The sequence below is a fragment of the Pteronotus mesoamericanus genome, unplaced genomic scaffold (assembly GCF_021234165.1).
Source record: "Pteronotus mesoamericanus isolate MK-2021 breed Mesoamerican mustached bat unplaced genomic scaffold, CSHL_Meso_final scaffold_636, whole genome shotgun sequence".
Taxonomy (NCBI): domain Eukaryota; kingdom Metazoa; phylum Chordata; class Mammalia; order Chiroptera; family Mormoopidae; genus Pteronotus; species Pteronotus mesoamericanus.
In genome coordinates, this window is record NW_026555324.1 from 1,327,307 (window position 1) to 1,342,806 (window position 15,500).

Sequence of the window (15,500 nt, forward strand, 5' to 3'; positions counted from 1 at the left end):
AAATATTGTATGGTAAAGGTTGAGCTGCCCCCCCGCCCCTCCCATTCCAGCTCTGGAAAGTGTGTCTGTCTCCTTTCTCCCTCTGAGTTGGGTGGCCAGTGTGTGTTGCTCAGGACATTTTGACCGTTTCATCCCCACCGACTGGAGAAGTGGAAGGGAGTGACGTTTGGTCCAACTTGCATGCAGAAAATGAAATCACCAGCAGTGGGTCTTTCCCAGACAGGAATTCTTCAGCAAGCTCCTTAGGCATGACAAGTGAGCTAAGCAGGACTCGCTTTCTTAATGTTTCCAGTCTATGAAACCAAGAGATGCAATGAGACAACTGAGAAGACTGTTTTGGAAGCTGGAAATAACACAATGGCTATTGACTGCACTAGTGCTTTCAAAGGACCTACAAGAGGTACTATGTCTCAGGTGGATTCTCTTGACTTTCAGATTCTAGGCACTGGGCCAAGGCATGGGGACTTACAGGGTTTTTTGTTTTGTTTTGTTTTAATTCCAATTCACCAAACTTATGAAGTGATTTATCTTCTGTTTTCTCAGTAAATAATGTGGCATTTATCACTTACCAGTCTCTTGGGGATACTCTGAATGGATCCTTTTTCAGTGACAGAAAAGGAACACTGGACATAAAAATGAACTCTCATATTGTGAGTGGCACCATTGGTATGGAGGGAAAAGTTCCTCTGTCTAAACCTGTGTTCCTGACCTTCAAACATACTCAGGTGAGAAAAACCCAGGGCTGGTTCTTTATGCATTAACTTAAATGGGTATGTTATCAGAGTCCTGGTAGATATCTGAATCCAACTCTGATCATCCAAGGTTCAAAGAACTGACAAAGAATATTGAGGGCTTCGAGAAGCTATTATCACATTGAAGCCTAAAAAGGCAATGGTGGGGGTGGGAGGGGTGAGCCCAGTGAAGGCTGGAGGCACGAAGGAGGGGTTGCCCTGCTGGCGGTGGAGGTAGCCTGAAGCAGAAAAGAAGTATGGAAGAAATACTGGAGCTTCTTCAGCTATCATCCAGTGATCTCTCACCAGTTCTCCTCATTGGTCCTACCAGTGACAAGCTGCCTGGGTAAAGCAGTTCATAAGGGTCAGTTCAGGGGCTCTGAGATGACCAGAACAGGGCAGAATCCATGAGACTAAAGCCCTTGCAGGTGTGGTATAAAATTCTTCCCCATACGTGTTCCAGATGATGGGGATTTCCCATCCAGTTTCCAACCCAGGAAGCTGAAATAAAACCAGAAAGAAAGTCACTCTGATGCTATTCTCTTTCCAGCCTGGTGATGCGAGAATGAAAAATTTGTGTGTGTACTGGAAAAGATCACAGGAGGGAGGCAGCTGGTCAACGGAGGGCTGCACTCTCATGGGCAGCAATGATTCTTACACCAAATGCAAATGCTTCCACCTTTCCAGCTTTGCTGTCCTCTTCGCTCATGTTCCTAAGGTACCAAGACTCATGGTCCCCTTCTGTGAGTCTGACTGTGTCCGCGAAGCTGGGAGGTCATCTGCTCCATGTCTTACGAAAAGGCTCTTAATATGTGGAGTCAAGCTTACTTGAGAGGTCGTTTCAGGAAGCACCAGAAGGGGACTGGGGAAGTGAAGTTGGAAAAGGGTAGAAGCCAGGTAGAGAGCATTATCAAACTAGTTAGCACTGTAACTAACTGGAGATCAGTGAAGTTCATTCTAACTGGACATGAGAGAGCTGGGGTGTTTATATGCCACCTCCCTTCAGTCGTTAGTTGAAAGCTACATCCAGGGGACAATTATCTGACATTTCATGGGCATAGGCAGAGTGAGGTCAGGTTAGTCAAGGAAGCGCTCAGACATTGGGAAGTTGGGTTGTCAGCCCCTATAATGGAAAGGTCCAAGGTGATCTGGGATCAAAAACATCTGTTCCTCTGCAGGAGAGTTACAGCTAAACCTTCCTGGTCAGACCAGAAGGAGGTGACTATCACCAACAAAAAGACAAAGGCTCTTGGACTTCCCAACATGCCTAGGATAACTCAGGTTTAAAGAAATTTACCTAACTTCTTCCCCTATTTCTTTTTAGCTCCCAGTTATTGAATATTTACTGTATGAAAACAATTTTATTACATAATTAATGCATGGATTCATTTAATTCATTCAACAACTTAATATTTCAGTGCCTACTATATGTCAGACACTGGAACAAGGCAGACAAAGAAATCCTAATGTTCATGGAAACCATCCTCTAGGATGACCAGCCACATATAGCTATTGAGCACATGAAATGTAGTTAGTGTGACTGAAGAACAAAATTTTAAATTTTAATTTATTTAAGTTAGGAAGCTTTGTAGAGTTCCAGTCAAGAGGGTGGAGTAGATGGAGGCTGTGCTCACCTCCTTCCATGACTGCATCAAAATTACAACTAATTATAGAACAATCAACCTGGAGGACCATCCAAAGACTAGTGAACAGAAGTCCTACAGCTAAGGATGGAAACAATAAGCAACACTGAGACTGGCAGGAGGGGCAGAGACGTGAAATGGTCTGGCCTCAAACCCATGCACAGTGGTTGGGAGTCTACAGGGGTATCTCAGCTGCAGATGTCCCCCGCTGAGGAGTGAGGGGTTTTAACCTTGTACTGGCCCCCCAGCCCAGAGCACAAGTGCTGGGAAAAGGAGCCCAGGAAACATCAGGTTGTGAAAATCAGTGGGGATTCTGTCTGTCTGGGTCAGACAGAAGCTGCTTAAAACCCAGGTGTCTTCTTAAAGGACCTGCACATAAGCTCTGGCTTGCAGACACTCACCTTGGGGCCACCAGAGACACACAGGTAGAACCTGAGGAATGTGGCTTCAGGGCAAGGGCTGGAGGGATGGCAGCCATTGTGCCTGCGTTGAGCCCACACCTGCTGTCCAAATTTGAATCATTAGCCTGGTGAACTCCACTGGCCTCACCCTGTTAACTCCCAACTCGAGAACCCCCTGAGGCTCTTTAGGTGATGGCAGGTCTTGGGGTGCTTTGTGCCTTTTGCTGAACTGCTGCAGGTCCAGTACTGCTGGCAGCCAGCCTTAGTTCTTAGTGTGGTCTCCCCAACGTGTATCCAGACCCAGCACAGGCAGCGACCAACCACGGATCACTTTGTAGCTCCTAACAGGAGGCCCTGGGGCTGCATGTTTGTAATAGCCAAGATACGGTAGCAGCCTAAGTGCCCATCTAGAGGTTATTGTGCTAAGTGACATAAGTCAGATAAAGACAAATGCCACATGATTTCACTTACATGTGGGATCGAAAGAAGAAAATAAACAAAACAAAGACAGATTCATAGGTAGAGAGAAGAGACTGAGGGTTGGGTGAAAAAGGTGAAGGGATTATCTATAAATTGGCAGTTACAAAATAGTCACAGGGATATAAAATATAGCATGGGAATATAGTCAATAAAATTGTAATCACTGTGTGTGGTTTCAGGTGGGTACTGAAATTATTGAGGGGAAAACTTAAGTTAAAAAAAAAGCCTTATCACTATGGTGTACACCTGAAGCTAATATGAAATATCGCTGAACATCAATTGTAATTGAAATATTAAAAAAGAAGCAGTGTAAAATATTTTTCTGTTAAACCCAAACTTTATTTTTTTAGTAGGACCAAATTCTACTTTCATTGTTGAAAATATAGCATCTGAACTGACATGTGCTGCATGTGTAAAATATACACTGGATTTCAAAGGCCTAATGTGGGAAAAAAAGAATATCAAATATGTCATTCATAATTATTTTACATTGATTATAGTTTGAACTGGTATTTTTGCTATATTATTATATTATAGCAAAAATAATGTTTTGAACTATTAAATAACAATCAAATTCATTTGACCTCTTTTCACATTTTTAAAACTGTGGTTACTAGAAAAGTGATACACACATGTGGCTCACATGTTTTTATTAAACGGCACCAGCCTAGTGGTTTGGGTTTTCAACAGCCCTGTGTGGTAAGTGCTCTTCCGTACGCCCTCATTTTGAAGATGGGAACAGCGTGTGTCGGACGGACTCAGCCGCCCATCTTAGGGGCTGACCTGCCAGGCCCTTCTGACTCCCCATCAGGAACAAAACCGCAGAGTTGGAAACTTTAACGGGCCCCTCCTTTGGTGGTTCACAGGCAGATCCCACCCTGGCTGTGATCACCCACGTGGGGCTGAGCCTCTCCCTGCTGTGCCTCCTCCTGGCGGCCCTCACCTTCCTGCTGTGCAAAGCCATCCAGAGCACCAGCACCTCCCTCCTCCTGCAGCTCTGCATCTGCCTCTTCCTGGCGCACCTGCTCTTCCTCACAGGGATTGATCAAACTGAGCCACAGGTAGGTAATTTAACCACATTGTCTTGTTATCATAAACAAATACATCATCTTGTCTTGAGGAAAGATGGGAGGAGAGGCAATAATCACCTGGGGGAAAATATGAGAGTCCCCACTTTGGCTCTGCTCTGTAATTTTGACAAGGCCTGTGCTTCCAGAGGAGCCACCGAGCAAAGTGGTTGAGAGTCAGACTGATGGTGTTAGGCCGCTTTACAAGAGCTGCTCCAAAATGCTGCGGCTCATCACAAGAGTAGTTCGTTTTCCCTGTATGTTTCAGCAGAGGGTGAACAAATAGATTTGAAGGGTGTCTATCCTCTAACCTCAGGCTGATGGAGGCTCTTCTATCTCCCATACACAGACAGCTTGCAAGGTCGTCCTGGGGTCCTCTCCATTTTAGCCAACTGGAAAGAGAAAAGAGCAGGGCAGAGTCCCATGAGTGAGGTTTATAGGTACCACCCGAGGAAGTGGTGCATAGCACTTCTTCCCACATTCCATTGGCTAGAGCTTGGTCATGCCTAACTGAAAGGCATGCTGGAAAAGTCTCTGGCTGGGAAGTCATTCTTAGAGACAAATCCATAATCTACAATAGAATTGAGGGATAGAGGGAGGCTTACACGGTTGGTGGACAGTGTCCTTGTCATGCAATTTGCACTTAAACTCAGCTCTTCATCCTACTTACTATATGACCTTGTTGAAGTGACTTCCCCTTTTTAAACTTCCTCTCTAAAACAGGGGCATCATCATAGGGCTCTGGTATGGGTTTAGCAAGACGAAACATAGTCTGGATTAATCACTCATAACAATATTAGCTTTTATTTTCGTCATGATCATGACCATCTTTGTATTATCACATCCAGGAAGAATTGGTACCAGACATTCTCCAAGGCTCTTTTTAACCCTGGTAGAATATGATCTCACCATCAGAAGGTTATAAGAGCACTATCTATACCCCCCCCCCCACCCAACCCTCCGCAAAAGCCACTGAACTGCTGTGGTTAAGAATAAGTGTGGTCTCTGCTGACATTTTGGATTTCAAATACATTTTCTTACTAATGTGATCTTTGGAGAGATTTTAACTTATCTGGGCCTTAGTTTCTTCATTTTAAAATGTGCAGAAGTTGGTCAACTACAGTGCTCAGGTCAATTCTGGCCCAGAGTCTGTTTTTGTAAATAACATTTTACTGGAACCATGACTGCTGATGTCCAAGGGATAAAGATGGACATCCTAGCTCAAGAAGAGGGAGTGGGTTTGCCTTTCCTGTACATTTTTGGTCTATTCAGGCCCTGCGTGGATTGGATGATGTCCACCCTTATTGGTGAGGGCCATCTTCTTTAGTCATCTACTGATTAAAATGTTAATCTCTTCCAGAAACACCCTTGCAAACACCCCCAGAAATGTTACATCAGCTCTCTGGGTGTCCCTTAGCTCAGTCAAGCTCACACATAAAGTTAACCATCACAGCCTCCCAAAGGGCAAGAGCAAAGCAGTATTTGTTTACCAATGCTCATCTGTTAAAGATTTGAGGGCTGGTCCCAGGCATTCATTTCTTGGTGCTTCTGGTCTGCCCCACACGTGGGGGAAGCAGGCCTCAATGGCCAGTTAAGCCCCCAGAAAATGTGTTGTCCCAGGAAAAATGTCACAGGTGTTGGAACTGAAATTCCAGTCAGCATCCTGGAAGTAAGTGCTGAGGATATAATCAGGTACAAACATTGACACCACCTTCCTAACTCTTCTCTCCCTTCCAGGTGCTGTGCTCCATCATCGCAGGGGTATTGCACTACCTCTACTTGGCCGCCTTTACCTGGATGTTCCTCATAGGGCTGCAGCTCTTCCTCACTGTCAGGCACCTCAAGGTGGCCAACTACACCAGCGCAGACAGATTCATGAAGTGGTTCATGTACCCTCTAGGCTATGGGATTCCAGCTCTGATCGTGGCTGTGTCTGCAATAGTAGGACACAAAAATTATGGAACATATACTCAGTAAGCATGATGAGACCATTTATGGTGGAAGTGGTACCCATGGCCAATACATGATCTAAAGTAAAAAAAAATTGCTTTAAATTCCATTTTCCAATTTTGAATTATACTTCAAATCAGTCCTTCCTTAAACGTGGATTTTATTTTCTATTGGTAATTCCTAGAGCTGTGGTTGTCAGCATCTTTGGGGTTGGATCTCTTTGAGAATTTTGGTGAAATTCAAGGTCTATTTCCCCAGACAAATGTACATACACACAACACTTTTAATACAACTTCATGAAGTTCAGGGGCAAGAGGGTAAAGAAGTTCACATGCTTCCACATTAAGAACCTATGGATTTTATGATCTGTAGGATTCTGAAAGAGTGGGTGGACTAGGTTGAGATAAACATTCACAATGTAAAGAATAACAATAGCAACAAATCTCGAGAGTCTGTGCTGTATCAGAGGTAATGCTCTCTATCTGAAGAATCGCATCCCTTCCTTCCATGAGGTCAGCACTGTTTACCACATCATGCACAGCACATCTGGACTTTAGTGAATCTAATAAATTTTCTCAAAACCACATCTAAAAGAGACTTAGCCAAAATTAACAAAGCAGTGTTTCATAACAGCCGTGTTTTGCTGTCTCACTAAAGTTTGCAAAGCTCTGCAAAGTTAGTTGAAGAAGTTGATATTTTGGCAGTGTGGTTTGGGTTAGAAAGTAGGTGCGCATGTGTTAAAACAACATGTAGGAGGCTGTCCATCTTGAAATCAGAGAATGCCCAGTCTCCAACTTGATCCCTGTGTCCTGCCAGAATGGTTCTGGAGATGGTAGAGTATATCAGGAGTTGGCAAAGTTTCTACAAAGGGCCAGATGGTAGCTGTTTTGCAGGCCATGTGGTCCTTGTGGCAATGAATCAATGTTGCTTTTGTGATGTGAAAGCAGCCAAGTTGTAAACGAATGGGTATGGCTGTGTTTCAGTAAAACTTTATTTACAAAAACAAGGGGTGGATTAGATTTGGTCCTTGGGCCATAGTTTGCAACACTTGGAATAGAACTAAGACTGGAAGCTTTTCTTCCCGCCGAGTGTTGGCGGTTGTTTATTATTTTTGCCAGTTTCATATTGCCTGGTCCCTTTTCAGAATGTTAAACTACCTTTGCCAACACATGCCATGACAGAATACTCTTTTGGTAGTTTTTATAACTAAAGCTGTTTTTACAATTTTATTGAGATGTAATTGATATACGGAAAATCGTACATACTTAATGTATACGTGTGGATGAGTTTGGACATATGCATACACTGTGATACCATCACCACAATCAAGGTAATAAACTATCCACACCTCCCAAAGTTTCCTGGTCACACCCAGAACATTGACATTGAAGCAATTCACCGATCTTATTCATACAAGTTTTACTTGTACTTCTTTGTGTGTATTTGGTTCTGTACAATTTTATCACTATGCATAGTGGTCTAATAACCACCAAAAGGGTACATTTCATATGATTCCTGTTACACAATACCCTTCCAATGACATAATTTTTACTCTTTTTTATTATAGTAATCATTATTACGATACCTACATTTACTGAGACTTAGCTCTGCCAGGAACTGTGTTCAAAAACTGTGCACATTACTTCTTTAAATATTTCCTACAAAATGTCTATGAGGAAAACGTTAATGAAAGAAATAAAAGAAAGCTCAAATAAATGGAGAGATAGTCCATTTTCATGGATAGCAAGACTGCAATTGCCAAGAAATTAGTTCTTCCCAACTTGATCTATGGGTTCAATGCATCCACAATCAAAATTTCAGAAAATTTTGTGGATGTTGACAAACTGGGTCTAATGTTTATGTGGAGTGGCAAATGCCTGGAATAGTTAATACACTATTGGAGAAGAACCAAGTCACAGGATTGACCCAGCCTGATTTCAAGACTTGGTAGATAGCCACAGCCATCATTTAAGTTTTTCCATTGCTTCTGTTCGCCACGCTTCACACCTGAAGACACTGAGGCTCAGAGCATACAGCCTGTGTCTGATGTAGATCCATGTCTGATTCCATCAAAAAACAAGTCTGAACTTAGCAGCTCCTGGCATTGCTCAGATCTTGTTACAGAAATGTGCATTGACCACCCCCCTTTTTTCTGAGAAATAAGCTGTGAATCCTTATCTTTCTCTCAACAGCTGCTGGCTCAATCTTGATAAAGGGTTCATCTGGAGCTTCATGGGGCCAGTGGCCATCATTATCTTGGTAGGTGACCAGTGATGGTTAGTTATTGGTGTGCCTGCCCTGGGTTGGCCAAGGATAGGGAGTGTTTATCTGTTAAAGGGGAATGAGATAAAAATAAGGAAATATAGCCTAATGTGATTAACCCCCTTACTGGAAATACTATCTGTTTGTGTCTTTTCCTGGCTTCTGCCTTGATGTAATATAACCCTGTACTGGGCATTCTTTTTAAAAATTCTTCATTCATATATTTAACAAATATTTAGCAAGTATCTATTCTGCATAGAGTAACATGTTTTTCTATTGGCCAGGAACTCTCCATTTATATCCATTGTCCTGGTTTGAATGATAAATTATATAGTCACTCTGATCAAGCACCAAGTGCCATGGATTATATACTGCGTTCCATTTAGATCAGAGCATATGTCCTACCATCCTTATGAAGCCTGTGTCTTTTGGGGAAAGACTGTTAGGTCCACCTTGAGTTGGATTGCATGATATGGCCTCAAAAGAAAATTCCAACTCAATTTTTTACACTGTTTCCACAGATAAACTTCATATTCTACTTCCAAATTCTGTGGATTTTGAGACGCAAAATTTCCTCCCTCAATAAGGAGGTTTCCACCATTCAAGACACCAGGTAAGAAGGTACCAGAATCAGTGAGATCCAGATTTCCCTACAGGACAGCTCTGCCAGGAAGAGAGGAAACCCATACAAAACTGATATAAAATTTCCTGGTACTGTACTAAAGAGTACTTGCAGGACGATTTATAGAAGTAAAAACTATAATTTTCAGGTCATTTCATGTATTCTCTCATCTCTTTATTCAATAAACATTCACTGGGTGCGTCATTTGTGTAGCCAAGCATATCAACATTATCCTTTTACCTCTGAGAGTTGCCCTACTTTTGGATTCCACTCTCTTTGGTTGTAGAAATAATTCTCATTGGTACTGACCTAAATTATTAAAAATACTGATGGCAACTCATGCTGATTAGGAACTTGATAGATGCTGGGCATTTGCCAAGATTAGTTCATTGAATTCTCATGACACCAGCCTCCCTGATGGGTATTACCAATATCCCTATTGATAAGAGGAACAAACTGCTCATCTTACCCAACAGTGGGAACTTTGCATTGGTGAGTCATGTGGACAAAACTTAAAGGAATTTCTGTCCAACTTCAGACCCTGCCTTTGATCTCATGTACTTAGGAGACCAATCTAACCGCTCAGCCTCAGTTTCTGATCCTAGAGGGCCAGAGTGTCACCTTCTCAGTATTCCTCCATACTTCCATGCATGCACACAGACGAATATGCACACACATTTATACACATCAGCTCGCCTAGATCATGGCCATCAAAAATACCACTCTAAACACAATTTTTATTTGAAGAAATCCAACACCGTATTGTGTTCCGGATTCATGGTATCATCTACATCTTTTCAATTTCCAGAATGCACTTTCTGTAAATCTTCCCATAAGTCCAGATAAGAGACTCTGCAGGGAAATCATTTCCAAGAGTAGGAGAAAGTGTTATTCTCAGAAGCAATAATTGAAAACATGGGTACTGCCACCTCCTCAAGCTACATACCTTTGTGGAAGCCACCTAAGCACATGACGTTATGAAATTTCAATAAGGTGATGCACACAAAGAATTGAGCACAGCGCCGACAAGCAGCGAGTCCCTCAGAAATGGTAATAATTACTCCTTTTCCTTTTCAGAGTCATGACATTTAAAGCCATTGCTCAGCTGTTTATCTTGGGCTGTTCTTGGAGCCTTGGTTTTTTTATGGTTGATGAAGTTGGGAAGACAATTGGGTTGATAACTGCCTACTTGTTCACCATCATCAATGTCCTGCAGGGGGTTTTGCTCTTTGTGGTGCACTGTCTCCTTAATCGCCAGGTAAAGCTAATTACTTTATCTCTGAGCTTGTTGAATGGTCGTTTATTTCTTGTCCTTCTCTGACCTTTTATATTTTGAAGTTGCTTTAAGTCTGGGAAGTAGGTTGAGCTGCTGCTTGGGTTTGCGCCATGTGCTCTGGGTTTCATTTAACTTTCTAACATTTATCATTTGAGCATGTCTCTTAAGATCATGCATTCATCTGCTCAAGTGGCCATAAGAAAATAGTAGCGGCCGTGTGGCTTAGACAACAGATATTTATCTTAGAATTCTGGAGCCTGGAATTCTGCGATCAGGGTGCCACCGTGGTCAGGTTCTGGTGAGATCCATCTTCCTGCATATGACCACCTTCTTGCTATGTCCTCACACGGGAGAGAGATTGAGAGAGAGCTTTCATGCTTCTTTTTGTAAAGACGCAATCTATTGAATCAGGACTCTACTCTTATGAACTGATTTAACCTTAATTACTTTTATAAAGGCCATATCTTCAAATATAGTTACATTGCGAGGCTAGAGCTTGAATATATGAATTTAGGGAGTGGAGGACACAAACCAGTTCATAGCAGAGCATGTTATCCGTCAGGATAAGGTAGATTATGCTGCAGTGACAAATTGTCCTCCCACCTCTAACTTCAGGGGCTTACTACAACAACAAGATTTATTTCTGGCTCATGCTACATAGTTGCCTGAGCTACATTGTCTTCTTTTGGGGATGTAGACTGAAAAGGTAGCCCCTATGTAGCATGTCAGTGTTCTCATAGCAACAGGAGAGGGACCATGGCACCGAGTAGCTTAGCTCTCTTTCACTGGCCAAAGCAAGTCACATGGCCAAACCAGAATTCACCACGGACAGGATGAATAATCCTCCTGTAGTGAGGTGCACTTCATGGAGGCCACTGGAATATTTGGCAGAATCTGCCATAAACTCAGCTTTCATCCCAGTTTTTCCACTGAGTGGGTTGCTGTGTGACCTTGGGCAGGCTGCTTCCCTCTCTGAGCCTTGAGTTTCTCATCTGAAAATGTGGCAATGTCTACCTCACAGGGTTAATACTTAAATGACATAATTCAATATCAATTCAATATCAATCTCAACACAGCCCTTGGCATATATCAAGCTCTCAGTGAAAGTCATTATTATAATTTTACTCTTCACAGAAGACTGGGAACAGTTTTCCTTTGCTAGTGAGTGGAACTACGAGCAATTAAGATGCAAGTGACAGAAAGACATTTTAACACTTCATTAATTTCTCTTTTGTTTGTTAGTGCCCTCTTAATGCTTGGTACTCCTTGCACACAGAAGTAAGATACACCTTAAGTGTTTTGGTAAATTAATGTTGAGTATTATATATCCAGCTGTCCTTTATAACATGTTAAAGAGGTTAAAGGAAGACACCTCATAGAATCACAATAGGTGGCTTAGTATCAGGGCTCTGGAGTAAGATTTTGAATGCTGGTTGTGGGGCCTTAGACAAGTCACCAGACCTCCAGGAGCCTCCATGTCTTCATCTTTAGTGGTGGTTGGGTATAAGAAGTTCCTTACTGGTGGAATTAAACGATATATTGTACATAAGTGCATTAAACATAGCTAGTGTTTAGCATACGGTGACCTTCAACATCATAATCACCGCCATCATTACTTTTGCTATCATCACCGCCACCATCGTGACCATACTCACCTGCATTATCACTACCATCGTCACCTTTATAACCACCATCCTTCATTGTTTTCATTCCCATCACTGTCGTCATCATCACCATTGTCACCACCATCATCACTTTCGTCATTACTGCCATATACAAAGTCTCACGGTGCTTGGCATTTAGTAAGCACCTTTCCTACCACTGGGGAAGTCAAATTTAAATAAAATAAATCAACAGAAGCGTGGCCAAGATTATACAGTAAACCAATGAAAAGAGCTGTAGAGAGCAAGGCTAGGCATTTATATCTTTAGTCTCCTATTTTAGGGTCCTTCCTTCTGAACCAAACTCTGGATGGAACACAAGCCTCTATGTACCTCACACTTGCAGGTGCGAATGGAATACAAGAAGTGGTTTAGCAGGATGCAGAAAGGTGTCGAAACTGAAAGCACTGAGGTCTCTCGCTCTACTACCCACACCAGAGTGGTAAGGCCAGCTTCTCTGCAATCCTGTATACTTGTCTGAACCCAGCATCTCATGCTACCATGCACATCCTGTTTTCTTAATCTGATAGAAAAGAGAAATTGCACTCAGTTCCTGCATTAAGAAGCTGAAGTTTCTGGATTTTGAGACCCAAACCAGAAAAGCTGTTTTTCCTTTCTCTGTCTCTCTTGCCTTACTCTCTTTCCCATTCTCCACACAGCAACCAGAGTGGCAATGAAACATGCAAGTCAGATTATTTTACTCCCCTTCTTAAAACTCTGGCTTCCCATCACATTTCGAATCAAATTGAACCTCCTGTCATCACTTAAAATTGGTCCAACACCCCTGCTCAGGTGTGTTGGCTGCTTTTCAGTTCCCTGGGCTTCCCAGGCTCAACACTGCCTCAGGGCCTTTGCACCAGCTGTTTCTTCCCTTCCGGTCTCATTCGTGTTCACTCTTCACTGATACGTCACTTCAGAGGCGCTTTCCCTAACCATTCATTCCGTGCTAATCTCACTCGCTGTGTCACCACACCCAATTTTAATCCTCTGCATAGTGTGTCTCATTATATAGTATTTATCCTAAAGACATCAAGATGATTGCTTTTGGTCAGTCTCCACCTTCTGTACTTTTCATGGCTTGGGCTCCTATTGTTTTCCTTTTCCCTGGGAAGTGCCTGGCCAATGGGCTTAATTTGTTCTGAGAGTCTAAACTTCCTGTTTAAGGATGAGGAAACTGAAGCTGGCAAAGCTCAAATGGTTTGCTTAAGCTCCTCAGCCAGTCAGAGGAACTCTAACACAGGTCCGTTTTCCTTCAAAAGTTGACAACTTTCCTTGGTTGTGGTAAGAATTGTTACTTCAGATGAACAACCTTTGGGACCAGCTGTTCATAGAACATGCAGTTTCACATCAAGGATAATTCTGTTATGTGGCCACTGACTGTGTCCTAACATGACCCTGTTTGCACCGTCACCCTGTGGCTGAAATCACCGATGATCAAAGGATATGTTGATCTGATCTGTCCCAACACACATGGTCACCAAACACGTCACATGGTGGATCCATAGCATAAATTCTGGGGTTCATCAGATCTGAGTTTGGATCTTGATTCTTTCAGGTTCCGGTTGGCAGGCACTGCCAAGTAGCTTAATCTCTCTGAGCCTCGTTGTTAAAATGTCTGATAGAGGACTAAAGTTATGTGCACAAAAGCACTTCATGCCGAACTACGTCAACATTACTTTTTATCAATTCCAAATGATCAAGAGTCGACTATGTAAGAACTCAACAATAATTACAATCCTTTATTTTTGAATACCTTATATTGTAAAAAGCACACATTCAACCTTAAAATCTTTATTAATTTTTCTGTAGCATTTAAGTGATTCATCACTGTCATGTTTAAATGGAGTCAAAGCGCCTGGGATCAAACCCAAATACACCACTTCTAGGCTCTGCGACCTTGCATAAGCCTCTGAATGTCTCTGTGCCTCAGTATCTTCGCCTGTAAAAATGAGCATAATATCTCATCATAAGAATAAATGAGATCAGATGTGTTAAGTGCTGAGAATGCCACCTGGCACAGTAAACACTGCAAATGTTTGTAAAAAAGATTAAATAAGTAAAAGGCCATCTGTGACGGGGGTTGGAGGAAGATGTGGAGTCAAATTGTAGGACCTCTTTGTTCAGCTTCGGACCTCAGAAATTCTAGCTTGTGGGCTCCTGGCCTGCTAGACTTTTGAGTTAACTTCCGAGGTGCCAATTTCTCTTCAGCCTTTTCTCCACATTATCTCCCCGCAAACAGGAGGAACCTGGGAAGTCATCAGAAATCTTTCACAAAGGAGGCACTGCGCCTGCCCAGCCCCAGCCTGGGACTCCCCCTGTCATTGTGCTTTGGCGACAAAAAGAAAACTGAGCTGCGTATGGAGGGCACCCTGCTGTGGTCACAAGTGAGCGGGACAAGTGCCATCATCTGTATCTTTCCAGTGAAAATGAGTCTGGTCTCCTTCCCTTGTTTTATCTTTTATTGCCAGACAAGAGGGTATGATTCACTCTACCAGCTGGTTTTGAAATTTTATGGTTCCCCTTGAAAAATTGAAATGTAGGGAAACTCATGTGGTTTCTGAAAATCATGCAATTTCAAATTTACATGTATAAAACTTGCATAAAATGCAGGCTTTTTCGGGGGGACAGTTTGACACAAAGTATCCAAATTTATGTGCATAGCCCATTCATTTAAAAATTCCATTGCTAGGAATTCATTCCAGGGATTTGGTGACCTGACCTGTAAATTTGGCAGGACGCTGACACAAAAAAATCTGATCAGATCACTGGGGAAAATACGGACGGGGCTGTAGGAGGAGGTTGCCCGAGGCAACAGTAAACAGTCAAGGGCAGAACTGGCTGAGCAACTGAATGCCTCCTGAGCGCCTTGAATAAAAAGAGGGCAGAGGTGAGCTCCTGGGCTCCCAGGCTCGCTGTGTCTCTCCTCCTGGAGGATGCCTGGGTGATCGTGCTGCCGCTGCCTGCGTTTCTCAGCGGACGGTGTTCTGGGTGGAGAAGAAACTCCAGACACGGCCTAGGGTCGGGCTGGCTGGGCAGAGGGTGGCAGGGATATTCTTCCTTGGGTGCCCTAGAGGAGACGAGCCCTTCGGCAGAAACCTGCCATACTTCTAAAATTGTGTAGCTTTTGTATATTACGTTGTTTTAGTTTGTGAACTAACCTGATAGAAATAAGATAATTAAAAACTAACAGGGGGAATGATAAGAGAACTCAAGTGTTAGAGAGTTTAGCCTTAATGATAGGCTGAAGTGACTAAAGCATGTGGAAAGGTGTTATTCCAAAACTGTGTAGCTTTTCAATAAAGGCTCCTTTCCTTTATCACCAAATCTTTGCCTCTGGAATTTTGCGTAGAGGGTGGCGGTGGAGAGCAGGACCCTCCTTGGTGCGTGGTAACCATGCGATGTGTTCT

The 15,500-nt window shown here is 42.8% G+C and overlaps 1 protein-coding gene across 1 annotated transcript in view; it reads left to right on the forward strand.

The window, feature by feature from the left end:
- LOC129061410 (putative adhesion G protein-coupled receptor E4P) overlaps positions 1–14,443 on the forward strand; it is a 32,733-nt gene extending 18,290 nt beyond the window's left edge. The window contains exons 7-16 of the mRNA XM_054562054.1: positions 293–400; positions 544–725; positions 1,282–1,449; positions 4,122–4,316; positions 6,060–6,295; positions 8,465–8,531; positions 9,056–9,147; positions 10,234–10,414; positions 12,440–12,535; positions 14,333–14,443. Of these exons, the coding sequence (XP_054418029.1) occupies positions 293–400; positions 544–725; positions 1,282–1,449; positions 4,122–4,316; positions 6,060–6,295; positions 8,465–8,531; positions 9,056–9,147; positions 10,234–10,414; positions 12,440–12,535; positions 14,333–14,443 (1,436 nt within the window). The remainder of the gene's footprint in view (positions 1–292; positions 401–543; positions 726–1,281; positions 1,450–4,121; positions 4,317–6,059; positions 6,296–8,464; positions 8,532–9,055; positions 9,148–10,233; positions 10,415–12,439; positions 12,536–14,332) is intronic.
- The last annotated feature ends 1,057 nt before the right edge of the window (positions 14,444–15,500 follow it).